General features: G+C 43.7%; 1 protein-coding gene across 1 annotated transcript; it reads right to left on the bottom strand.

Moving 5' to 3' along the window:
• Window positions 1–1038: 1038 nt before the first annotated feature.
• On the bottom strand, window positions 1039–27394 carry LOC308144761 (myocyte-specific enhancer factor 2D homolog). Its single transcript, XM_080515966.1, is given in 13 exon segments — window positions 1039–1344; window positions 1346–1643; window positions 2168–2218; window positions 3268–3336; window positions 4846–5023; window positions 5170–5299; window positions 10242–10417; window positions 11006–11062; window positions 11562–11778; window positions 12893–13030; window positions 13353–13556; window positions 17505–17891; window positions 27215–27394. Coding segments are annotated over 12 exon segments (1743 nt in total). The 5' UTR covers window positions 17559–17891; window positions 27215–27394; the 3' UTR covers window positions 1039–1173.
• Between the last annotated feature and the right edge of the window lie 519 nt (window positions 27395–27913).

Here is a 27913-nt window from a genome sequence, read left to right on the forward strand (position 1 = left end):
CTGGATCTACTCCGGCTAGTGAGCTTGAGCGGCTGGCTGGATTTCTGATTTCCATCCGGGATCCAGAGGAGACGGGGGGGGGGGGGGGGAGGAGGAGCAACGCGGCGGCCAATCACAAGCCGAGAAAAGTCCCCAATGTTTCCGCCAGCGACGTCGGCGTCCCTGCACCGTGTGCAAGAGAGAGAGAGAGAGAGAGAGAGAGAGAGAGAGAGAGACAGAGAGAGAAAAAGAGAGAGAGCAAGAGCGAGAAAGAGAGAGGCATTTGGCTTTTTTTTTTTTGTTTGTTTGTTTGTTTTTGTTTTGTTTTCACTTCCGAAGCGATATATTGGCACTCTGGCAAAGTGCTGGACTCCACCTGAGGGGGGGGGGGCTCGGGCCTGCCTGCTTGCAACGAGGCAGCGCAAAGATTCCACCCGGTCATCGTCTAGAAAAGCAGATCCGGTTTTTAGTCCTCAGACCCGTCCAGATAACAGTTGTTTTTCCAATAGTGCAGTTTGAAAGTGACTCATGGAAGAAATGGACAGCAACAACGACTTGATGTGACGTTCGGTCTTCCGGAGAGCAAGAGGGTGGCGAGGCCTGAGGCCTGTGGTCGTCGTCAGCGAGCCGCCGCGTCGTTGAAGGTCTTAAAGAGCTTCGACGTGAAAACATGGGAGGCGACGAGGAAAACCGTGCGAGAGATAAATGTTTGTGTGGTTTTTTTCCCCCCGTCAGATTGCAAGAGAGGCCCCAACGCCTCGTTTCTACAAAAAGAATCACTATATGGGAGTCCGTTCAAGCAAGACGGCTTCAGGAAAAAAAAAAAAAACTACCGTCCCCCCGATTGGAGGGTCCGTCTGACGCCACGGCGGTCCGCTCCTCGCTCAGCTTTATTTATTTTTTTTTCTTCAGCTTTTCGTGTGTTTTCGGCCTCGCGATGCAGCCGAGACGTCTAAATGTGGAGGCGGATGTGTGGTGATAGTGTCACGTGGCGGTGGGGGCGGGGCTATGAGTGAGCGAGTGAGCGAGTGAGTGAGTGAGTGAGTGAGTGAGTGAGTGAGTGAGCAAGTGAGTGAGTGAGTGAGTGAGTGAGTGAGTGAGTGTGTGTGTGTGTGTGTGTGTGTGTGAGTGTGTTTTGTGGACGTTTAGGAGTCACCAAAGCTTCACTGTGGGCAGGAGGCGGCGCCGCTCGCTCTATGTGACCCAGGCATCCAGCCTCATGCGCTTGATGTTTCCCCCTTCCTGCTCCGGGTCGTTCGACACCCTCAGCAGCTCCGCGGAGGGGCTGAAGTCGGGCGGGCACCGATCGGGCGGCGGCTCCCGTCGAGGCGCCGGCGCTCCCGCCGCCTCCCCCGCCGCCACCTCCTCCCCCGCCGCCGCCTCCCGCGGCGTCGTCGCGGTCGCTGCCCTCGAAGGAGCTGGCGTTGCTGCTCACGCTGTCGGCGGGCGAGCGGCCGGTGGGCGGCTCCAGGCACAGCAGCGAGCCGGGGTACTGCGGCGGGGCGGTCAGGATGGCGCCCCCCGCGGCGGAGGACGGCGTGGTGGAGGGAGGGGGGCACGGGGTGCTGCGGTCCCGCCCGGGCGACACGGGCTCCGACTTGATGCTCACGCTGGAGTTGGTGTTGACGGTCAGCATGGCGCCCTGAGGTATGTTGGTCACCGGCCTGGAGACAGGGTCACGGACAGGAAGAAGACGGGGGGGGGGGGGGTAGATGAGGGCCAGAACGGAGAGGGAAAGCAAAAAAAAAAGGAAAAAAGAAAGACAACATGACGACAAGGTTAGCCACGCGGCGACGGCGTGGAGACAGAAACCCACATTACAATGCACAGCACCGACAGGGAGAAGCCACACGCCATCGACTGATCACACACTCGACTCTGAGCCTTTTAAAAGCAGAAGAAAGAAGAAGAAAAAAAAAAAAAACACCCCAACTGCTCCTAAAAAGATCAACAGAACAGCCGAGGAAGCGTGAGATGGTGGTGTGACGAGGCGGAGTGCGGTGAGTCAGCTGTGACGTGAAGACGACAAACACAAACATGGCGGAGGCTGGAACTACGCCTGTTTTTCCTATTTGACTGCAGCCGCCAACATGCGTATATTCTTTTTTTTTTTTTGGGGGGGGGGGGGGGGGGGGGGGGGGCAGCCAGAAGCACAGACACACAGGAAACAGGAAGTGTGATACAGTACCGGCCCAACCACTCATCTCTACCCAAGAGCAGGTTGGACGGAGAGCCAACACTGTGGGAAGAAAACAAAACGTTGGAGGGGAAACCGAAGGGAGCAGGTGGATCAGGAGGCATGTGTGTGAAAACAAAGGTGTGAAACATTATTGCAGATCACTTTTCCTTTTTTCTTCCTTTTCTTCCCCAACAACAGCAATAATGTTGATGATGTCCCAGCATGAGAAACACAAACTTCCGTCTTCGGCACACAATCAAATCCAGACGTTTTTCTCATTTTCAAACACACAAGCGAGAGAAACATCGGCACGCTTTCTGCTCAGCCGTGAAGCAGTTTGCACTTCTGTCTGACTGCAGTGTGACTACGGTGGCCCTCGAGGGGCAAAAATATGCTACTTTGAATGCAAAAGCATGACTTATTTCCTTTTTCCACAAGTGGAAAACCCCCAGCGTTTAAGCCACGTGTTTTATCTCCCATCTTTTTTGATGCATTTCGATATTTTACAGGATTTTATTCTTGCATATGTTTGGTCCTCAACGGACAGAGGATTTATTTTAGAGTTAAAGGACTTCAGCTGAAAATGGAAAGAAAATAACTAGACAGCAACGAGCCACACCGTTACCACTTATTTCACTAAATCCAGAATACTTCTTACAATCGCAGTTAACATTTCAACTGTGATATTTACGGATGTTAATGCTCTGGAAAGAAAACACGTTGCTCTTACGAGATGATGTGTGTTTCATGTGCGTGACCATGAAAAAAAGCCAGAGGTGCAGCTTATGAGGAGCAATTTAATTCACGTTGAATGATTAATGAGACTTGCTCAGATCCTCGTTAGCCTCAATTGAATCTATTGCGATGAGCCGTTTGTTTTGTTTTGGCTTGTTTACATTTCGCTGTTGCGTCCTTGTCAAATAGTAAAGCAGGGAACGGGGCCCAGCTCTGCTTTTATATAAGAATACATATTGTAAAATGTACGTTTTGTCCGAAAACTTTCATTTAAAGTACAAATGTTTGTGTCAAGGTGCAGTGGACGACGAGCCCCCCCCTACAGACACGCTCATGACACTTCACACACGCACACACTAACAGTGGCTGTTCACCTCAGGTTGGCAGCCAGACTGGACACCTGGCTAGACAGCTCGCTGCTCTGTTTGTCCACGCCCCACATGCTGTGGACGAGAGGAGAGGACACACTTCAACCATCTGCTCTTCATGCCACCAAAACCCCCCCCCAAAAAAACCAAGACCCGGTCCAGGGCCAAGGCCCAGACCTCGGTCCTCGTCCCGGTCCCGCTTCCTGCAGCTGACTAACTCTTCCAGGCTCTCAAGATGCAAATCGAATACTGGAATTTCTGTCTGTTATGACTGGATTTTATGATCGTGGACGTACAATTTCTAGACATTTCATTGTATTTGTTTGACGGTCGGCGTTATAAATGTGTGACACACTGATGACTCTCGTCAGTCCGCCGGAATGGAAGAGTTAAGATACTGACATAAATCATCTGAGGCATTTTATGGGTGTTTACCAAAATATGCTCCTTTCTATAAATAGGACAAATACTGAATACCATTCATTTTAAGTTTTAATCGAATCAAGTGGAGGCTTTGCAGCTCAGGGCTTCGTTGTCAACAAGGACAAGTTGATACTGTTATCTTCTGTGTGCTGCGCTAAAATCAAAACAATGTAAGTTAGATTATCGTGGTGGTATTTTTTCTCCATGGGCTGAACAACAACAGTCGATGGAGACGAACAACTAAAATCCATCATGTCCTGTTTATGCTCCATGCTGCAAGTACATTTTCACTACGTTCCTAAAGTTACTAGAAAATCAGCTACGCCCTCTCATTGGTTTTAGTTTTTCCTAGAAAATTAAATAACATTTAGACGCCAGTTTCATCGAGCTATCACTTTTAGCATTGCGTACCCACATAGTTTATTTCAGGACTGGGAGGTACTGTACTTGTAAATATTCTCCACATTATCATGCTTTGTGGTTGTAAGCTGCATCTTGATTCTATTTTTAGAGCCAGAATGAGTCTTTTTTTTTTTTGCTTTATAGACTTGCTTTGGGGTAAGTGGCAGCTGAAGGGGCCAAACAAAAGCCTCTTTATTCAGACGTTTACAACCACGGAAAGATGCGTGACCTCCAGCAGGAATAGCGGCGTCTTTCAAAGCCAAGTGGGACAGCTGACGTACGGAAGCGTCTCCATACGGGCTGAGGTCGTGTAAACATGACGCTGAATCGGAGAGGAGAATACAGTTTGAGCAGACGGGGAGCCCTGTGGCTCACCGAGACGTTCCCCTCATATGTGCATTTCATCTCATGCCGCTCGCGTCACTTCTCTCCTCCTATGTTCCCCGGAACGTTTTGTGCCACAAAATTGTCCCGTCGACGGCGAGAAGAAACTTCAGATTGATGTTATGGAAGAGATGGTGAGATGCTGGTGAGAGACCAGTTCACTCAAAAAAAAAAAAAAAAAAGGATGTGAATCGCTTGCATATCAGGTCATGGTATGGAAATCATGCAAGCCGACTGGGGAGGTCGGTAAGTAGTTCAGCGTTAAGGAGAAGGTTATCAGCAGACTGAGCCACCAAGAGAAACACACCCCGCCACCGCCACCGCCCCTCCACCTGGGTGACACCCGGCCGGTCAGAACACGGAGGAAACACTTACACCAGGTTGCTGAGCGACGCCAGATTCAGTTGCTGCTGCGTTTGCTGCTGCGGCGGTTGTTGCTGTTGCTGCGGTTGCTGGGAGATGGTCTGCTGCTGCTGCCACGTGGTGGGCAGCAGGCCGCCAGGTGATGCCAACGCGTGCAAGGCGGTGATGTCAGCACTGGTCAGCTGGTACTCTGAGAGAGGAGACAGGACTTCAGTCAGTCTGAATAGCGATTTGGATTTATTTAGTCACCGACGTCTCTTATGCGCTCATTTTGTGACGAGTTTATTTGTATCGTAAACAATACCACTCAGGGTTTTTGATGTGCGTGTGCCTCACCTGTGTTGTACGCCGTCGGCATGGCGGAGAAGGGCAGCCCCTGTGCCAGGAGGCTCGGCGTGGCCACGGAGACCACCGGCGTGGTGAGGGTTTGGGCCACCTGCGCTCCGGCCGCTAGCCGCTGCGCGTTCTGCGGAGAGGAGCAACGGGAGCGTCACGTCGACGTCGCGGACCCCGCTTGTTCGCGAACGTACGGCTCGTGCCAAATCATGTGAGTCTCTCAACATGCCGGGAATGACGGATGTGCACATGGCTGGACTCGTAATGATGCGCCGGCGTCAAGTAAATCTCGGCGTCGGGACGGGATTTACTGTGAAGACGTTCTTGATGACATGCGTCAAAAGACAACTTCCTGGGTATGAGTGTGTACAAGAAATACATTAAAGGCAATCCATTCAACCCTATTTCTTACCTTGTCACATTTAAAACACTAAAAATCTTTCAAACATCTGTTGTACAAGTAACACAGACCTGATCCTCTTTTTCCTGTGTGAGTTTTTAAAGCAATAATTATCTTTGCTTTATTTTGGCTTTAACACGCAGATGTTTGTCCCCACATGAAGTTCTTTTCATGTCGATGACCTATCAGTTAGTTAACTTTTCTGTCATATTTTCCATTGGTTGGTTTCCATATAAAACAAAGATAACTTTCATTTCTTCTTATGTAAACCCGTGTCAATGTTTCATTCACCCTGTTAATGGAGGAAATCAAGTTTGCCTTAATTCTCTGGACTAGAACACGTCAAAAAAAAGTCTCATAGAAACCCCAAACTTGTGAAAATAAAAGTTTAAAACAATCAATTTCCTACAACAGGAAGAAGAACTAGGTGGTTTCAAAGAAAACCCCATGTAAACTGTGTAATATTAATAAATAATTGAAGGTTAAGTTATATACCTGCAGTGTGAGAAGTACTTAAATTAACTCCAGGATGAACTCTGTTCAGACGAAACGTGTCTTGTGTGACGTTAATCTGACGACGGCTCGTCTCCTGGTTCTCCAGTGGATGTCAGTAAAGTCCTGACAGTCCACTCCTGCAGTGAACTGCACTGCAGCTAAACAAGCTTCTCCGTGTTTCACTGGAACGGGACGTGAAACAGGTGAAGGCGGCGCGTCGGCACCGAAAGACATTGTGTTTTTCTCCATCGCGGCGCAGCAGACAGGCTGCTGGATCTGCTGCCAGGAGGTTTCATTATTATAGCTGCACTGAAAGAGACAAATGTGCGAGGGAACGTTCGCCCTCAGAGTCTGCTACAGTTGAATTATATCACTGATAAAAGCGTAAAAAGACCAAAGAGTGCAGGAGAATCATCTCCGAGCAGAATTACTGCCTGTGAGGCTGCTGGTCCTGAGAGGAAACATTCATCTGGAGTTATGACAGTAGCTCTGAATTTACAGAGAGAAGAGAGAGACGGAGCGGAGAGAGGAGCCAGATTCAATTATCTGCCTTTGTGAGGAATTGAGGAGGGGGTGGCGGGGCGATGAGAATTAATCACTATCTTCTGGAAAATGAGAATCTTGCCTGTCAACTTTGAGGAGAATTATAAAGGAGGAGGACTGACAGCCGCCACCAGCGGCGGCGGAAAGCAGTGCGTTTGTCTCAAATTAGCACGAGATTATACAAAGTTTAAAACACGTCCATGTTCTGCTCTTTAAGTTAATTTAAAAAAAACAAAATCATTGTTTAGGAAATCATGACTGTCCATTGCAAGGCTGAATTTGAAAGTTAATTTCTATTAACAAATCATCTCTAACTATTGACTTACTACTTATCTATCCTATGCTATCAATCAACTGTTATTATATTAATTTATTCTATAAACTCCGGTTCAATATACCCAATCGCATCAACACTTTTTCTATACAATTAATTCTATTTTAACTATGTACCCCCAGTATCACCGACATCTATTCAGATTTTATCTACAGTATTTAATCCTATTCTCTTGACATCTATTATAGCGACAACCTATCCCTATTTTATTTACTCCTATATCAACGTTAATCCATATTTAGCTTTCTTTGTTTAATCCAAACAAAACAAATTGGACAGATTCAGTTATATTCCCATCAAATCGTAATTGTTAAACACCGAAGCTAAATCCTCCTAATCACCCGATTTAAGGTTAAACAAAAGTTGTGACTGACGGTACATTTGAGTGGAATGCCTTTAATGTAAAGCACGTTAGTTTCTGAAACGTCTCCAATGGGCACGTCTTTGGGTGGACGGTGGTGAGTGGCGACATGCTGAGCGGTGCTTGGCACCACAAACGCCGACATGAGAAGAGACACCCATGCTCTCCACGGCATCCTACCCTGAGGTAAATGGGGCCTGATGTCAAACTGCCCGGAGCGCTTGAGATACGCTTGAGCCGAAACAAACTGATCCGTGTGCCGAGTTGGAAGTTTTGGTGATCCGGCTGCTGGAACTAACAAGTCCATGAGCCTCTTGAACCACATGCAGTCTGAGTGAGGAACCACAAACTGACGACCATCCCAAGAAAATGCGGGTGGAACAAGACCAGGACAAACGATGGGACTCCTGCACAGTTCTGCTTCATGCTAACACCGGACCGACAGTCGACTGCCGCCGACTCATGCGAGTGACTGACGTGAGGAGAAATCACCTCGTTTACCAACTCCAGCTCATCCTCTGTCTGCAAAGGGTGGTAACAAAGAGGGTTACAACAGCCAAGCGATTAAAAAAAAAAAAAAACAGTACTAAAACTACTCACAGTGCTTTAACAGCTTCTTTCTGTGTGTCTGAGCCCTGAATATCAACCTGATAGCTTTTTGTTGCCGACTTCTTTCACATCAGTTGATGAACATGTTTGCATGTCGAGTTGAGATTATTGTATTCACACATTTATCCTGAGTACAGGTAGGAGACAACTGAAAGCAAATTGAATCAGGTCAACTTGGACTTGATCAAATGTCTTCGAGGACATTTCGTCCCTTATCCATCATTTCATGCCGTCCCTCGACGAGCAGGCGTCGTCTTCAAAGACTCGTGACTGAGCCCAGATGACCTGATTCAACTGACTTTGAGGAATCAAAATTAAAGCGACAAGTAAAGATTTTCCATGTGGAGTTTGACTCTGAAAAGTGCACAATGTGTGAGAAGACTCCAGAAAACCCACTACATAAAGCTTGATCACTGCCATGGGAGCAGTTCAGATCACAATTCTGTCGTATACAATAATATTCCAGTGGGAAACTATTATATTGTGATCAGAAAGCTTTACTGGAAGTTGAATCACAATATAACAATCAATCATCAATGTATCAAATGTATCACCTCATAAAATACAAAGTATTTACTTATATTGAAATAAAATCACAATTCAAAATAGCACATGGTGAGATTTCCTTACATTTTAACTTCATCAGGTAAATAGTAGATAATCAAAGAAATGTAAAGAATTTATACTAAATGATGTACAATGGGACTTCTTTGATATTATATTATATTATATTATATTATATTATATTATATTATATTATATTATATTATATTATATTATATTATATTATATTATATTATATTATATTATATTATATTATATAAAGTGATACTGATGTTTTCTTGTTCAATGTGGCCAATTTATATTCTGTGTGTTTAGCTCATTTAAGCTTTTAATCTTTCTTGATTTATAATTACAACTGAGATATAAGTAACTCTCTGGATCGGCATTCAGTAATCTAATTTGTCATCATAAAGGACAGGCCTGTAATAAAAAAAAAATCTATATATATTATTAAAGAAATTTGAAATGAGAAATATGTTAGGGTAAACTGCCATTTAAAGTTCATTTATGCCTAATCAGGTATTTGCAGTGACTGACAAGCTGCTTCGAGTGGTTTTCCCTCCTATTGATCGCTACAACAATCACTGTGATTACAAGTGTTTTTCTTTAACCATTGTTTGCTTCACTCAGAATCTCAGAGATTCACTTTTGAGGACCTCATCTTTACATACAGTCTGTTTAACTGAACCACAGCCTCCGGTGTTTCCAGCAAACACCGTTAGCGCCAGTACAGACAAAGAAGTTTAACGGTGATTCATAGAGATTTCATTGACTGCTTGACAAAATAACAAAACACTGGAGTTAAAGTGACAGACTCCAGGTGAGATGATGGCAAACGGCCTTCTGACAGGCTGCTTACCCTGCGGCTGATTCCTGAAGTTCATCGTTTGAGTAAAATGTTCGATCTCATTTGTTGGGCAATGAAAAAACCCGTTTACATTGTGAATCTCAGTCTGCACATTTGTCTTCGGTCTCAAGGTGGACACACACTCTGCGAGAACAGAGACATTTGGGGTTTTCTCAAAGTGGCAAGAACAAATTTTGTCCAGGAATTCTCATACTTCGCCAAAACCTTACGTAGCGCCTTTGCCTTGCTGCATCAGACTCGCTCTATACAAAGTTCTGGCCAATCACAGAGCAGATCAAGGACACCAGGAAAGTTCTGCTCAGATGATGTGTCGAGAACAAGCCGCAAGAAATTACTCATGATTTATTTTCTACAGTTTGCCTCGACCTTTAGATCCTCACATATAAAATTACGCCCTTAAAGGCAATACTATACTGAGACTTCACTTCTACACATTTGAAATTACTTTTTATAGTAGGACAACTACCTGATTGTTTTTGCTTTAAGGGGGATGAAGTATGCTTTGTTAGTATTACTACTTCCTGTGTCGATGTACATGGCGTCTTATTTGCAAAAGACTGACATCCCAGGGAGAGGCAATAGTATTGTAAAAAAAAAAAAAAAACAATTTAGAAAAGGTCCACATTTAATTCAGTCCTTTTCTCTTCTTCTGAAACAAAGTCAAACGTCTCATGACTCATCTCGCACTAGAGGGCATTCACGAAATATGCATCCAATACAAAAGCCTCTTGGCTGCTGAAAATGTCAATGAAATGTGAAAAAGCCTTTCTCCCTTGAAAAGGAAACACTTAAAACAGACAGGTTTCACTTGACATTGTTCCCCGGGGGCCTTTAAGAAGTATCACGACGTAAACTCAGCGAAGGCTCGACTTTACAATCGCGGCTCAGTTAAGCTCACCATCTGCATGAGGCTCTTTCCGCCGGTGATGACTCGGAGGTCTGGCTTGCGGCTGTTGACCATCTGGGGGCTGGGAGGTGGGGGTGGAGACTTGGCCGGGACTACTTTCCCCAGGCTGTTGCCGTTGGAAACAGTGAGGAGGCCTGGGGAGGCCCTGGCACTGGTGTATCCATTAGCTGTGGGGAGACGGAGGTGCGAATGGACGGGAATCAATAGCGAAATCAAACAGGTGAATGCAGACGGTGGGGAGGACAGGCAGCATGCGCCCTCAAAGGGGCTTTACGCAATCCTCCAAAGGTTTCCAATTCAAACTGTTATTCTGCTCAGAGAGCAGATCATTTAAAGACGCGTCAGCGTCGACAGAATAAAGGTCCTTGTAAAGTAAATGCCACCCCGAGTAAATGTTCAGGATTATTGATGCAGAGACACATTTCCTCCCTATTTGTCAAATTCTTTGACGGCCTTTGATAATAACAAACAATTTTGGATCTATAAACGTCTCATTGTCAATAAGATTGTATAAATATTTAACAAATACAAATGCCATCTTTGCTACATTTAAGTTTCAGAGGTTGTGGAGAGAATATTTCTTTTCTTTTCTTTTTTTTTTTTATCTTCTGATCCCGCCAAGGTGGAGGAGGAATGAAATGTTAATAACTCATCAGACCACCCAATGGACACTTGGCACAGAACAAAAGAAATAACCACAAGGACAAATCTCATGTTTAGAACAAATCCAGTGAAATAATCAGACGGATACTCACGGACTGGACTTGGACATCCTCCATTTGAATTATTAAGGTCGCCACTAAGAAGAGCGCCTGTAGATAAAAAGATAAAGAAAACAAATTTATTGACCAAAACATGTTACATTTTTAAAATAGAGAAAAACAACACATCTGAGGTTATTAAGCTTCAATGGTTTGGTCCAATTAAGTACAAACTGGACTTTAAGTGGGAGCTGAATTACTACCATTTTTGGTAGAGAACTGTTTACTGCCATTTACTGTGGTCATTAGAAATTCCATGTAGCTCGAACCGCCCCAATAAAATGTGGCGCAAAAGTCAAAAATTGCACAAGGATTGTCACACAGGTCAAATTAGTGCAGAGCAGACATGTTCTCCTCCCTGCACAGTGAATCATCTCATTCTGCAGAAATCTACATGCAGTACGTCCTAAAACACAGAGCCTCTTCCACAAACACAAACAGGGTGGAAATAAACAACGCGTCCCTGAGCTGAGAATCATCTACCCTTCGTTTTCTCCCCTTGGTTTTCATTTGACGGCCCCACTGGTGCTGCACAAGATCACTCGCTCACCTGCACTCGCTGGTCGCTGTGGCAACCCAGGAGACACTGTGTTTCTCTGAAGGGCCGGTTGCTGTGGCGACAGGAGGTGGGTATCGGTGAGCGACGGCGATGTCACGTAGGAGGTAGTTACCAGTGCGTTGCCGGGATTACTGAACTGCAGTGTGCTTTGATTGGACGCCTGGACGGTGACGGGCATGGAGAAGGTCTGGGCCGGAGCTGCCGACTGCTGCAAGAACAGCAGAGTTTCACTTTCTGGCCGCGCTCAGTCACTTTATGCATCATTACCACCATCACAACGGACACTGAAAAGTGTACATCTAAACTATAACACATTTTGCTCGTAAACATGTAAGACATTTCTATATTAGTTCACAAAAACATAGTGAAAAGCTATAATATGGTTTGTTACGTGTTGATAAAGCTGAAACTTGTGTAGTGTTTCACTTTTCCTCACTGAACCAGAAGCTTCCAGAGATCATTAGCTTTAAAACACTGATTAATAATAATAATATGCTTTAGATCGACAAGGAGTAAGTCAAATAAGTTTCGCTTCTTCCTTCTTCTTTCCAGACACAATTTCTGTTTTGTGTGCATGTGTGGTATGAGTGACTTTGTATACATGAGATATCTGTACTATGATACATGTATGTAATGAATATGTCTGAAATAAAAATGATCAAAAACAACAAAAACAAAGACGAAAAGTCAAGAAAGAGAGAAAGAAAAACAGAAAGAGTGTTCAGTGGCCTTGCTCAAGAACCCACAGTAGTGGTGTTTAGTTTACTTTCTGCACCTGAACAAAGAATCTCTCCTTTCTCTCACGGTTCAGGCGTGGACACACACATCCTGTATGAAACACAACGTGACTCCCTAAGTCATGCTTACTAATACAGATGAGTGGCTCCACATGAACATTTTGCTGTGTCAAGTTTTTAATGTGAACAGGAACAACAAGTGTGAAAAACCACAGTTGTGAAAGTCAAATTCAATAGGAAGTAACAGGTGAGTATCGTCAGCATACAGTAGTAAAAACAAAGTCTGGGGCTGCAGGAAATCCATCGGTCATATCTTCTTGAACGACTCAAAACCTAAAGCCAAATATAAGACCAGCCTATCAAACAGGTAACATAGCCGTTATATTCTATGATGATCATAAATATATTATGTTTTCAGTAGATTATGATGACGCAAGTGTGAAACATGCAGTTAGAGGAACTTCACACTTGTTGCAGTTTCTGGTTGACGAGACAGAAGATAAACACAAATGTCCGGCCAGCGAGTCAAAGGGGAAGCAGAACAAAGTGCAGCTACAAAACTCTGCATAACTTTGACAAACTTACTCCGTAGCGTTTAAAGAGAACATCCAGGTCTTCTGTGGTTTTGCGATACTTGTCATCATTAAGGGGACTTTGGTCGATGGAGTCTTCACCGTCCGGCTCTGGACTGTCACAACCATTGAAACCTTTCTTTCTCAAAGTCTTGAGAATATAAAACAGAAAGAGTTGATCAGTCATGTAAAAAACCTTGAGTTTGTTGAGGTGGTCATTTAACCAGGCAAGGGGATTTTACTTGAAAAGTAAAGAAAATAAAAGGTCTAAAACAAAAATTTCTGAGGCGAATTCTTTATTCCTTTGTGTAAAATTCCTATTTTCCCCACAGAAAATAATTTTGAGTGAATTTTTTTTTATCACATGTTCTGTGACATAATAACCATTTTTTTTTTAAATGTTTAAACATCAACAAGTTTCCTGGTGAAAAGATCCCTGAAATCACGAACACACACCGGTATGGTGGATTTACCTCGATGATGTCGGCGTTGGTCCGGCTCTCATGCGGCTCGTTGTACTCGGTGTATTTGAGCAGGACCTTGTCCATGTCGGTGCTGGCGTACTGGAACAGCTTGTTTGCGTGGTTGAAGATAATCAGGGCGATCTCACAGTCGCACAGCACGCTCAGCTCGTACGCTTTCTTCATCAAACCGAACTTTCGCTTCGTAAACGTGACCTGTTGAAGACGGGAGATGAGAGAAAGTTCAAGATGGAGGGAACAGAAAGCAACAGTTCTGTGGTTTGTGACTTGTGGCGAGTTAATGTGTTGAAGCTGATTACTTGGGATGACGCATATAAATATAGCCTCTCCTTGTCACTGCCTTCAATCCCTCAAGTTTATTTTCCATGGTTACAATGATGGGAGTGATGTAAACACTTCCCTGTGAACAGGTCTGCAGCGATCCACACACAAAGAGGAGCAAAACCTAATTGATAATTCAGGAAACGTTGATGACCTGTGAGTGATACTTCAGCTGACTTGTGGTGCGGAAAATACATTCAGCCAAATAACAGACAAACACATTAGATAACAATGGCAGACAGATAATAGAGAAGTGTTTCGTGTGCATTCATCATAAAGAGCCACCAATGAAACACAATGTAGTCGATTCCAGCGTCAATACTGAAGCGTCCTCATTTCCGAGACACGATTATTAGAGTTATGCATGAGACCATCTCCCAACGCAACCTTGAAGCAGATGGGCTACAGCGGCAGAAAACCACACGTGCTGTCACTCCTGTCAGCTAAAAACAAGAAGCTGAGGTTATGCTTCATACAGGTTCATTGAAATTAGAGAACTGGAAGGTTAGTTTGCCCTTCTGACGAGTCGTAATTTATGCTGCCACATTCAAATGGTCAGAATTTGGCATAAACAACTTGACAGCATGGATCCATTCTGCCTGGTTGCGACAGAGTCGGGCTGCTCGTCGTGTGAAACTTGTTAACAGACTTTGCAAACAATTGAGAGTTCTGAAGCCACCGCAGCCTCCCCGACTATTGTTGCTCATCATCTCCATCCTTTTGCGAACGTGTATCACCACTGTACTGCCACTAATTGGTTTGCATGACTAATATTGCTGCTGCTGACTAGCGAAGAGGCTGAAGTTACATCACCAACTCACCACACACGTCCACACTCACCAATTTTGGGCAGCGTTTTAAATCCCCGTCATGAAGGACTGAAGCAGTTCTGAAGTCAAAAAGGGATTTGAACCAGCTTCTACCAATGTGACTGTTATATTAAGTGACTTTGAATGTCAGAAACATTACATGACTCGAGACATAAACTTTTAAAAGTCTGTATTTTGGACATCATCATCCGTGTAACAAAATCTGTCTGCATAGATAGTTTAGAGCTGTTGAGATGTGGAATTAGAGTAAAAAACCAAATATTCATTGACGGTTCGCAAAAATAGCCTAATTGTTGTCAGGATTTCAAAATATTCTTAAAGAAAGACGAGGTTTTTGAGATCTCATTCAACCCAGCTGGGAAAACAAACACGACACAAGCAGAAGTCAATGGAAGCGTCCATTGAGTTCCAAATGTTTATACTTTTAGCTGAAAATGTGCCAAAAGAAATCCAGTCATGGAAAAATAAATGTGCTTGAAGATTTCCCCCCAAAACCGCGGAGAAGAGAGCACGAGGCGAACTCCTCTGTGGTGTGATGGAAACACAATTAAACTTTTCAGCGGAGTCACAAAGCACTTTGTTTGGCAGAGCTGAGACGCTTCTTCATCGCTCACTCAGCGTCATCACTACTGTGAAGAGGGGGTGGCAGCGTCGCACAGCCAAAAGAAGAAAAAGAAGAAGAAAACCACAAATGGAGCTCAGGGAGGAAAAAAAAAAAAAAAAAAAGGGCACATTTCTAGGAACAGCCTGCTTTGGAATACTCGAGACCTTTCACAGCTGAAAAGACGGACACTTAGAGGAGGACAATGGCACGAGCATGAAGCCAAATCAACAATAGAGCCGTGCAGTCATGACCCGAGTCCAAAAACTAAATGATTTCTAGACGGTGAAGAACACAACGTCGAATGTGCTCAAAGTTATGGTTTTCCTTTTGGCTGCACATCCTGAGATTTTGCACAGATTTTTGTTTTTCTTCAGCAAGCTAAAGTAAACACGGATTCAAAATCAACCTTTTTGAAAAGTAAAGTCTTCTGCTTGATGCATAATCTTTTCACGTTTGTTTTTTCTTTTCTTTTTCTTTTTAACATATAATTGTATAATAACTAAAGTAGCTGGACCTCTCAATTAAAAACGGCTGAATAATGCTGCATTCAGGCATTTCCGAACAGGAGAGTTATCGGTTGGGAAAGTCCCACATCCGAGTGAGAACAGGAAACAGGCAACAAGTTGACACATACTCCACATGAGTAGAGACGAGTACTTTGTTTCCTTAAAGTCACAGAAAGTTTCATACTTAAGGAGAAACACAAGAGCAGAAATCCCAAGAAGAAATGGGGGTAGGGGGGGAGAGAAAGCGCGTAGGCTGCATGACCTCTTTTCCAAAAATCAACCACAATTACAAATTTCTGACCAATCACACAACATATGTGTATGCAAGAACTCCCACAGCGGGGCTGGGAGAACATTACAACGTCACTATTTTTCTTTTGGGAGAGAACAATTTTCACAGTTCTTGCTCATTGTGAACATTTAGACGGCTCTTAATCGCCAGAAATATGACCAACAGCACTGATTTATCTAGTATAAACCGACACGCGGCTGAATTTATGCTCGTAAAGTCAACATTATCCACAGACTTCACTTCGACACATTTGGAATTACTAAAGAGTTTTTGTTGTTGGCAAACTTGTTTGAACGGGGGATGAGGTACGCTGTGGTTAGTAATATTTTCTCTGTCAATGTATAAATGTTGTCGTGTGAGTGATGTTTAATTTGGGATTGTTGCTATGGCAACCAAAAACAGTCAGCAAGCGAGGCGCCCACGTAATCTGCAAAACGTTACAAACCGTATGAATCAACATTCCAGCTGAAAATACAAAGATTTTGCTGAACATTTGGAAATGCTGATGGTTTTTGTAATCAGATGGGTAACGACCAAGTTTAGGTTTATTCCTGCTTTAATCAGAACAAGGTGTGCAGTAAATACTATCTCCCATCGCTGTGTTGTGACGTCGGATTTGCTCACTAAAACTGACTGAAACATCCTAATTTCCCACTGAAAACTGAAAATCCATGGATTATCACCCCTCAAAGTTATACTTTCTCAATTCCCCATTGCTCATGGAAGCAATTATATGGCTTTGTCTAAGGCCAGGACGAAGGATGAAGAAAAATAAATGTTCCAAACAGTTTAATGGCTGATTTTTTTGGATGGAAAATGGAAATCTGTGTAACAGCTGCGCTCAGTTTTACTGTTAAGCCGACATAAACGCATGCAGACTGCAGATTATTTCAGCTGCACATCACCTTGACACCGAAACATTATGTTGCTGTTCAATCCACTGAGCTGTTTGTTGTAGTAAAAACAACAACGTATTTCAAATCCTCAAGCGAACATGGAGGAGCCTCTTTAATCAGCTCCAGTGAGGCTGCTTTGACGACTGAACCGCCGTGTTTGTTATTAAAAGCTGTCAAAAAGAATGTACTTGAAAGCTGCTTATTTCTTCTTTACTGTTCACCTGGATCCATTCTGTGGCATAAATTCAAACAGCAGCGAACAGCAGAGCACAGTGACACGCCACATGTTGTCTTGTGACAAAATCGGGAGTATAAATTAAAAGGCAAACAGAAGAAGAACTAAAAAAATGACCTGTTCTGACACAAGTGACAGACTAGATCTGTTCATTAAAGTCCTCTTTCTGTTATCATCTACTGTTAGAGAGAAGAATAATATTAACCTATAATAAGAAGTTGGATAGGTCATTTCTAAGGTTGGCAGATTTCTAAAAAGTTATGTTTTTTTTACTTCATTTGCAGTAATTTTTCACAAATAAACAAGAATATTTAGGTGATACACATCAACATCAACACCAGTTTGTTTTTGCAGCACAAGTATTAAGTTAAAAGTATATTTTGCCACATTAAGTCACCTTTCTGATGTTTTCAGATAAAGAAACAAAAAACCAATGTGTTCCATATGACTGAGACTCACCTGCTTGTTCCTTTCGTCGGTGATCCGTTGGATCTGAATCTTTTTCCTACCCATGATGCTTTGCAGTTGTGAAGACAAACGTCGCAGTCGATCAAGTGGAGAAGCGTCTCTCGGCAGGTGAGAGAGGAAGTGCAGTCCAAACACGCTCAGACACAGTCATGCATCCCAGGACACGTGCGCGCGCACATTTCTCTGACCAGGTGCGGTGAGACAACGACGTCGGCTCGTTTTTTTTGTTTTGTTTTCCCCCAACGGGAAGGCGAATGAGGAGAGGGCGGTGTGGAAGATGTGTGATGTGGAGAAGTTGAAAAGAGCTCAGTTCATCGTTTCTTCGACCACGACCAAAGCGGCAAACGTCCCTGCAGCGAGGAGGACGTCACTCCTCTCCTGCGTGACAGAAAGAAAACACAACATTACTCAAATGCGCCCAAAAGTACAAAAACTCAAAATAGGAGTAGCTACAAGCAGGGGGGGGGGGGGTTAAATCTGTTCAGGAAGGGCACTGCTTCATAAAACATTAGGTTATCAAATTCTTGTCACATGAGAAGATGAAAATAACATGACAATGTTCCAATAAATTAAATGGGAGGGCAACAAAGACAACTGTGCTGTGTGATCACGAGGGCAGAGGAGACACCAGCCAGCACAGATTGCAGCTGAATCACAAGTTGCATTCAGTGGAACGCTCAAACAAACCATTTCAAAACATGGAAAACAGATCATGTGTGCGCGGCGGGGCTCCAAGACTCAGTCCAAACAGGCAGAGTTCAACATCGTGAAACTGAAAGACGACAAGGTTCAGCAATGAACGCTGCATTTTCTGTTGCAAATCCAATTGAAAATTGCTATTTAACCCCCCCCCCCAAAAAAAACCCCATCCAAAACACACACACACATCTATACATCTGGTCAAAGCTCGTAATGCTTGAAGATGAGGTACATCCCAGACAAAGGCTGTTCAAAAATATCAATGCTTAAGTAAATATTCACGTGAAATATATTTAAAAAAATATCGTCATACGAGCCTATAATAGCGTTACCCAATCTGGCAGTAAGAGGACTCAAGACACAGCAAAAGGAAGTATTTCCCAAGTTCACCTGCGAAGACACTCAAGTGAGCAGCGCCGCTCGCCTCCACAGAGACCAGCGGACGACAGACGACTCTGAATGAGGCCAACAAGCATCTATTCATCTCAGACAAATCACAGACTACAAAACCATATGCCGTAACCATTCAAGTGATCTACGCCGCAACCGTAGTGCACATGTGCAGTACCAGCGGTGCAGAAAAGTTCCATTTTCACTGTTTACATGGAGAGAGAGTGTTTTCAAAAGGTTCAGGTTTCAGTGACTTTGAGCACCATTGGTGTGTCAAACGAACATCCAGAACACAGCGAGCGCTTGTGTTATTGGGGCTTAAAAAAAAACTAGTGACAAAGTGACTCACGACTAAAGAAATGGTATCACCTCAATTATACATTTTAAGTCACTTACTATCTTAGAAAACAAGCCGTGAACGCTCAGCTCGTCTAAAATATAGAATAATGGACTCTGACATCATTCATATTGACAAACAGGGTCAATCACTGATAAGTGAATGTCAAATGTATTCAAGGATTTTCCCTCAAAGTGTGATTGCTGATGCCTCGCTGAGTAACTATTGTTTCACGTTCCTAAAAGTTACGATGTCAGGGCTATAATCTGGAATCGGAATTCAAGCAAACACAACGTTTCCTCCCATCATTGGCAAATCAATTGGTGACTTACAGTATAACAGAGATATAATGCTGTTCTTCTGAGTAAATACATGCCACATGGATCAATTAAATGGAATAATCGATGCTCAAGCTGATTCATTGCGGCCTTGCACAGAGCTAAGCACTTTAACATAGTCAGCATTTTACCCCCCCCACACACACACACACGCATGATGCTTTAGCCCTCTTTAGGGCCACTGGGTGCCACTGCCGAAACAATCAATGTGGTATCACTTTGAAGGAAAGTCAGAGCGGGCCTCCGTGAAAAGGAAAGTCAGTGGGCAGCTTTAAGACCTTTAATAGCTGATTCAGTGGGGGAAAAAGTAACAGTCAAGGCGGCTTCGCAAAGGCTCGAAAAACTGCATCGATCGTGGCCGTGCATCAAGACATTTCACCTCAAAAAAAATCAATATCATGATATTTTCTGTATGAGAAACTAAAGTTTGTCTCAGCAACATAAGAAGTTCTTTGTCGACTGCGCTGCAACATCGTACGTGTGGGCCTTCCATCTTTGTGTGCGCTCTGAGTCACTGCCGGGGAGTCTTTATGTCGGGCATACCTTGAAATCGCCATTACCATTTGTATGAAGGCCTGATACCCATGAATAAATAAATGAGAACAGTGGAGAATGGGTGAATAGGAAATCCTTGAGAACTCTGCTGTAGCTCAAATCTCCGAGCCGTCCCTCCAACAAACAGATTTGACACTGGAGAAGCCGTCCGCCCTCTACGCTGGTTCGAGGGATGTATTGATGTGAAGCCGCTCCACTTTAACATATCACCTGCCTCGCTGATAAATATTTAGAAAGCGCCATACAGACAGCAGCATCATGTTTAAGTGTTATAATTCATTAAGTCATGGATACAGCTGCACTTTATCCTGCCTGCGGTGAGAGCTTTTAAGATATCTACAGCTGTGATTTACCTTCACAGCCGGGTTGCTCAGCGAGTCATATATTAATCACAACATTTCATTAAACGCAGCCTGGTGCCGTGCTGATGCTCTGCATTCAGGATGGCTGGTCCGCTGCATTAACTCAGGCACTTCAGCACGCGAGAGGACTCCGATGTTTTATTATGGATTCATTCTCAGAACAGAAAGACCTCCACATTGGGAGAATTTCCTGCCTCTTCTTGTGACCTTTAGCTTGTGCAGCAGTGCCGAAGACAAACTCCGGACCCAAAGGATCCGCAGCACCCACCCTCAAATATGTATTACGCATGTTAAAATCAACATGGAGCATCAATAGAATAGTAGGTCATGAGGTTATTGGCTGAAATAATTGTTATGATAAAAAAAAGCCCCTTCCACCCATATTGAAAAAAAATTCCTTTAAATGAAAAGTAAAAATATAAATGATCATTATTCAAATAGAGCAAGTGTTACATGATTCTACTGGTCAGGAGTGAAACAGTCCAATTAGTGTCATTTGTCTTAAAAAAAAAAAAATTCTGAAGAATTTATATTTTTGTTAAGTTGCACAGAGAAACATCTTTTTGTTTGTAATTTGTGAGTAAAAAACCATCAAGAACACGATCCAGTCCTCAGCATTCACAGAGAGAAGCGAACAAGGTTGAGGTATTTAGCTTCGTTTAGGAATGACAAAGTGCCAACAACACACTGAACCGCAGCTAAGTAGCGAGAGTGAAAACTGAACAAAAAGTCATCCTCTCACATTTAGAACTCCACTCTGTATTCACCTCAAAGCCATTCTCCTTCCTACACATGGGCTAAGCTGCTGCAGCAGGCGTCACGCTTTCCCCTCCAGTCTTGACCCGCCACGTTCGCGCTTTCCTGTGGGATTGTTGTTAGGCCAGACGGAAAAAAATTGAAAAACGCCACTGGAGTGCACATGGGGCCTACGTGAGCCACATTTCAACACACGTCCGGCTTGAGAATTAATCAGAAGATGTTAGCACTCGTGGCAGATTAGCTTCACCTCTAATGATGGCTGGGACGAACCCCGAGACGTCGCGTATGGACGGCGGCGTGACGTATCGATCGCGTGGACGTCGTCGCCAACTCTTCTTTGTTTTCCAGGGTAAAGTTCGCAGTCGGTACGACGGCCACCTGCACCGGCGGCAGCTGGTCTTCATATCCTGTCATACACTTTCCGCTCGCTGGCCGACTGATTTCCAGAGATGTCCATGTGTGATGTGCTGTATTGGTACCAACACCAATACTAATCTGACTGAGCGGACCAGGTGTCAGCTGTAACGCTACATCCTCGCCATTGCGCAAGTTCCTTCGCTGCCAGAGGCGAGTCCCTCTGATGGCAAAGTTCAGAGTTGGGATTTTGGCGCGGCCGCCTGCCAACGAGGGTCGACAACGGTGAGCGGAGGTGTTAGAAACAGCAGTCGGGAGCTTCCAGGCTCTCAGCCGTCATCTGGAGTCGAGACGCCGCAAATGACGCGGGCCGCTTCCGAGAAGAGGCGGCGCCTATGAAGTCAGACGGTCGTCGGTGGCGGAACATTTGAGACTAGATATCTGAGTTGTTTATTTGCTCAGGGCTCGTTTAATCTGTTCAGAATTCAAATAACGGGAGTCACTCTGCAACAGATCATTAAAAAGTGAGGAATTCTTACATCTTTGAGAGAACTGAATACGCTGCTGGTCATCTTTTTATGTGTGCGTTGGTTCACCGAACATATTTCAGTCATTGTTTTAAACATTTAGTGTATTCTTGGTGGAAAAAAATAAAAGACATACATCTATCCATTCACCTTTTACAAGTGTTTCACCCAAGTGAGGGAGATGAAGTGAACATTGAGTGGAATAAAGACAGCCTTGTGGTTCTGGACAGATGGGGACTAATACTGTAGCATGACATCTTATCTTTAATACCTTTTTGATAACTTCAGTCACAACACATCCAATTCTTTAGATAGTCTCACAAAAAAAACGAAAAGCAAAACATGATGTTCCAGGCCTCACTGTGAGATCTTAAGTGGTAACTTATCTCTTGAAGTGGTTTTAAAATCAATATGTGAACGGTTCAATATAACAGATAATGGAAAGTGAAGTACAGTTATTTATTTATTTATTTTTTAAACACCAATGTTGACGGACATGTTCACAGTGGGGAGCAAAAAAAAAGAATGAAAAGGAAAAAGGGATAACAAACCTCCAAGCTTGACCTTGAACACACACACACTCCACAGCTCGGTTCAGTATTAGTTCAAAGCAGAGACATACACATATAGAGTATTTTCACATTTTCCCACATTTTCTTTGTTAAAACTGAGAAAAACAATCTAATTAACAGTCGCGGCTTTACCGCTGACGCCATTAGCCCAAATTGACAAATGTCAGATAAACTATTGCTGTGCGAGAGGAACTCCATTACCAATTTATTGGTAAATGTCCTAAATGCAATCATTTAAGATACAGCATGCAGTTAGCAGACTCCCAAAGGAATATTACCGGTTTGAGGAGATCCAAATCTAATCTTCTGATTATTGGCATTTTCCAACAATTCAACAGTGACACCAAACTGACACTGGCCCAAGGTGGAGCTTTTCATACCTCCATGGTTCTGCTGAGCAGCACAACAGCTCATCCATTGGCTACCAGCTCTAAAACAGTCACCACAACACAACATGGAGAAACACCGTACAGCAAGAGGGACAATTTATATATATGTTTGTTTTTTTTTTAAACCTTTTCCCTTCTGACTAAATTTGCCAGCGTGGGGATGCACTGCGAGGCTTCTGTCTGGCCTTCCTCTCTCTCCCTGACTGCACTCTGCATGGCTGCCCCCTCATTACTGTAATTGACACGTTCATCCCTCCTCTTCCCCCTTAAGGCGCTGATGGCTCAATTAGGAGCTCGGCCGCCGGACTGATTGGACACCAAGATAACGAGGTCGCCGCTCGGCTGCGGCTCGGCCCCGGATCCCGCCGAGTCAAACGTGCACGGTGACATACGGGAGGCCGGCGAGGCAGAAAAGACATAGTTTACGAGTCAGTCCAAACAGCCGCTGGAAGACAGTGTACAAAACAAGCGCGCCGGGAGCGGATGAGTGACTTATAGGCGGAGCAGGTTCGCCTCATTATCTTAAGGAGGGAACTCTGTCACTCTGATAAAAAACGAGCGATGCATATGTTATTGCATCATCCATGCGATGGTTACGCAACCCCCCCGGAATATTCTTCTGCAGAAGGAGAGCGCAATCAAGCTCACAGGGTATGCATCTGTCTGTTTTGGAGGAGTGTAATTAGTGGCAGTGACCTTTAGCGGATTACGCGGTAGCCAATGAGACGTGCCAGAGCCCTGAGATAAATGCTCGGTGCCTCAAACATTACTTGCAGCAGAGTTTGCCCGTCCGCGGCTCTCAGATGAGGGTTTGGATTGGGACTCTGGACAACCTCTCTGGCTCAATCTCCAATGGCGGACGGCAAGAATTTACGCTCCAAAGACTGTCAGGACTCTGACATCAACCCCGACACCTGAGAAGATGTGGTGCTACACACAGCTCAGTTAAAAGGACCAACAGCTTAAAGTCGCCTGCAGGCAATACAAGCAGAGTTTTAAATATTCCCATTCTCATTATAAAACAATTTTGACTACAGGGCGCAGGATAATGATGAAATCAGTCCAACGTGGACTTCTAAAACTCATTAATTTATCCAAACATAAAACCAATCTCCAAAGATAATTTAGTTAATACTCCATCAACAAAAAAAAAAAGAAGCAACCATCACAACTGAGGAAAATTAGAGTGTTTGGCGCCATATTTTCCTAAAATATGTCTTGACAGAAGCTCGTGTCAATTGACTTTTCAATTCATTTCCTAGTGGTTTCAGCACCACAAGCGGTCTATCTTTAATAATGTTGCCACGTTTCACAAGGCACCCGACAGTATGACGGACAGCGTGCTAAAACGTTCAAATGTTTCTTCATCATAACTACAATCTGTAATAGCATGTCTAAATATATGACAGTATGAATAATATTTGTGAATAATACTGCTTATCTCAAAGCCAAGATGTGTATGTAACCATACAAGCCACAAAGATTTTATTCAGATGCCGTGAGGTTTTACTGTTCCTCTTTTAACTGACAAAAACCAAGAGAAAATATGAAAAACAAATCATAAAAATCTGTCAACAGAGACACGTGTCTTATTGAAGAAACACCTCACAGCTCATACAACAAATGTGTATAGCTGATATTGAGTAAGTTCCCCAATGAAAAGCAACTCACTGAGCTGTTTTCTTAAAATGTTCACCAAAAAAGAAACTCACAATTATCAATGATTTTGAAGGACAACCTGAAGAAAACTTAATTTGTAATTTAACAAAAGGGTAAATGTTTGCCATTTCCTCAGCACGCCTTCGGCATTTCAATAACGTCTGCGTTAAAGTTATTCTTTGAAAAAAAAACCCCAATGTACTAAAAACGTATCTTCACATTACTCAGTTTTAGAGAAAGGCTTTATTGTCATCAAATGAGTTTGGCCAACGGTACAAGATAAACATAATTTATCATCATTTCTTTAAGTGTTTATTCATCTAGTTGGCCATCATCTGTCAGGAGGCACAATCGTTGGATTTCCCACAGCTCAAATAATGCCAACATGTCAAGAAATGAATACGGTCTTCAGAAACCGTTGCTGTGGAAAACCTGCATAATTCTGTTCATCTTGGCTTCCATTCACAGCTTTGTCAGCTCAAGTCCGACCACTGAGACGCCGCACTTCGAGGTAAATATTATCTTAAGCATTTTAATAAATACTTTCTTTTATGACAACAACCGCTTTGGCCAACCAATATGTTGATCCTGCCACGGGTCCAGTAGAGAAACACGTCCTGGGAACCTGCGTAATCCAAACAAAAAAGGTGTCGCTTTAAAATTCCCCCGAAAAGAAAAGTCTTTTTCTACTCCGTCCAAAGCACATATGAGCCATTACAACAAAAAGTCTGGTGGGAAGAGGAATTATTGGTGCAATCTCTGCTGCTGATCAGTGGGACTGAACTACCTACAGATGTTGGGATGAATCCATCTGCAGGGACGCCTCGCGGCGCAGGATCACCCGTCAAACTGGCCTACTTCTGCCCAGCAGCTTTGGTTATCTACCCTGGGAGGGCAGAGGAAATCAGAGGTGCGCCGGCCAGCCGCTCAACACGTACGACCATGATCAGTGCCCTAATTTGTTCCGAGTGGGATAAATGCCAAAGTGTAGGGGGAATACAGGTAAACCGGCTTTAAAAAAAACAACAAAAAAACACTCTTGGAGCAGCAAGTTATCCTTTTTAAAGAAGTGACCCAATATTTAGTTTTCTTTTCTAGTAATTTGATAGATGTCCAATTTTATAGTGACTCTTATAGCAAGTGGGTAATAGATAATTGATGATTTGATAATAGCTTATAAACTAAAAATAAACAAGATTTGCTTTCAGACCGTATTTCGTTGATCTATCTATCTATCTATCTATCTATCTATCTATATATATATATATATATATATAGAGAGAGAGAGAGAAAGGACTGGATTGCCAATACAAATGCATCTAAAATAAAATTGATTATGATTGGAAAGTTAATCATTTTCTCACTTTAGGCTGAAAAAACACCTTCATTGAACTGCAATTATTATAATAGAAGACTTCTCTATTCAAAATACACTATACTTTTCAAGTAGCTATTGGATCATTCAATTACAATACTATTGTGTGTTTTGCGACTAATTCAAATACAGACTGCAGTGTTACACGTATGTATGACAATAAAGAGTCAAATTTAAATAGAAACAAAGACTTCCAAGATGAGAATTTCTTGAATTCTCATCATGGTCATTCTTAAATCTATAGTATGTACTGTATGTTGGAAGAAGAAAACAACAGCAGCTTGGGATATTTTAATTTGAAGGTAATACTTCCATATTCAGTAAATTATGCATCAATGTGGCACAATTCCATTTTTTTGGTTTGCAATCCCAACGTGTATTTATAAAGCCAGAGACCTTCCAAGTTGTGGATTCATCAAAATAATGTTTGCTTTTATAATGCCCAACATTAAAAGCAGATATAAAAGGGCTTTCCAATTTACAAATGGCATTACTTCAGAAGCATTAACTTGCGGTTCTAAACATTATCAACCTTATATGCAATATCCAAGCATTAAATCAGCTTGATATGCAGACAGAAGCATTCATTTTTTGGGGGGCCAACGAGGAGATTCCCTTCCTCTGTTAAAAATAACTTTCATTATGTGGATGAACCAGGCAGAAACAAAACGATTTTAATCTTTCCAAACAAGAGACAGAAACACGATAAAACGACGCACGGAGAGATTTGAACAATAGCTCCTTTACTGACGTGTAGTGTGCACTTCTCCTATCACCCCGCGAGGAACCGTGTCGGATTTGGTGTTAAGGAACCAATATGCTGCTGGAATGAGATTAGAACGTGAGAAGATGAAGTGGGATGAGGACTGGGGAGCTGGAATCCTGCAGCCGCGGTGACAGATGGAGTCTGGAGACCGAGCGGGGGGCCTCTGACGGCAGACAGGTAGCCTCCAGGACCGAGGTCTGACATGTTTGGGACGCCGACACTGCCGTCGCGTCACCTGTCCCCGACTGTTAACCAAGCCACGCGTACTCCCACAAACAAGCCGTGGCCGAGTGGTCGGAGCAGCGAGGCGAGCCAGCGTGACTCCAAACAGGCCATTTCACAATTTTTTTCCGAGTTACGAGTCCGACCGACAGCCATTACCTTCTTCACTCTCTCCATAGCAGCTCGGCTGGGAGCGCTGAGAGTACGCACTACTTTTAACCCCCCGTGCGGATATTTCGCGTTCGTCCGAACGCCGCGAGTCCGCATTATGTAAACCGAGAGTGTTGTTAGCCATAACTTTTAGCTTTATTTTAAAAAAAAATAAACGCGGCGAGCACAGTCTGGACCCGTGCGAAGGGAAAAAAGACGCAGGAAGGAAATGTATCACTCCACTTACCCTGAAGTATTGCTGATAAACACCGACTACAGGCCTTCCGCCACCCGCTCCAGAGGTGACCCGCGTCGAGTTAACAAGCATTAAATAAGTGCTCTGAAGCGGCGTCTTTATTTACACGGATCGGCGGCATTTTATTCCATTTAATGTTGAAGTAACTAAACTGTCCACCCAGGCGACACAGCGTACCCACTGTACGACCGACGTCAGTGACATTAGCAGGCGATTGACCCGCCGGGGAGCCAATGGAAAGCTGACGTGCGAAGTTGTGATCCAATCAGAGGGCGGTGTCAGTTGAGGGGGCGGGACTGCGGGAGAGGACATGACGGAGGTGACGGCCATGTTCTGCAATAGTGTTTGTATCCCTCCGCCTCAGTATTTACCTTTTGCATGATTTTGCATGTGGGGAAAATGTCAGTGTAGCCCCACTGTGTCCTGCCCGCTTTCCATACCGCTGCCCGCTAGGACATTTGTTTTTTCACGGGTGGAATCACCACAGCCCTGTACATGGAAAATAACCACCCGTTCAGACATGTGGAGCCTGTTAAAAAGGGCAAACGTCCAAATTGCCCTGTTATATACCTTTCACACGAAATCCCATCACAGCCTGCAGACATGTCCACTGATGTTTACCAGCCACTTGCTTTATGTGGAGAAAATGAAAAGGCTATTTTCTTCCGTGAACAGGCAAAAGAATGCACT

The sequence above is a fragment of the Blennius ocellaris genome (assembly GCF_963422515.1).
Source record: "Blennius ocellaris genome assembly, chromosome: 20".
NCBI lineage: Eukaryota > Metazoa > Chordata > Actinopteri > Blenniiformes > Blenniidae > Blennius > Blennius ocellaris.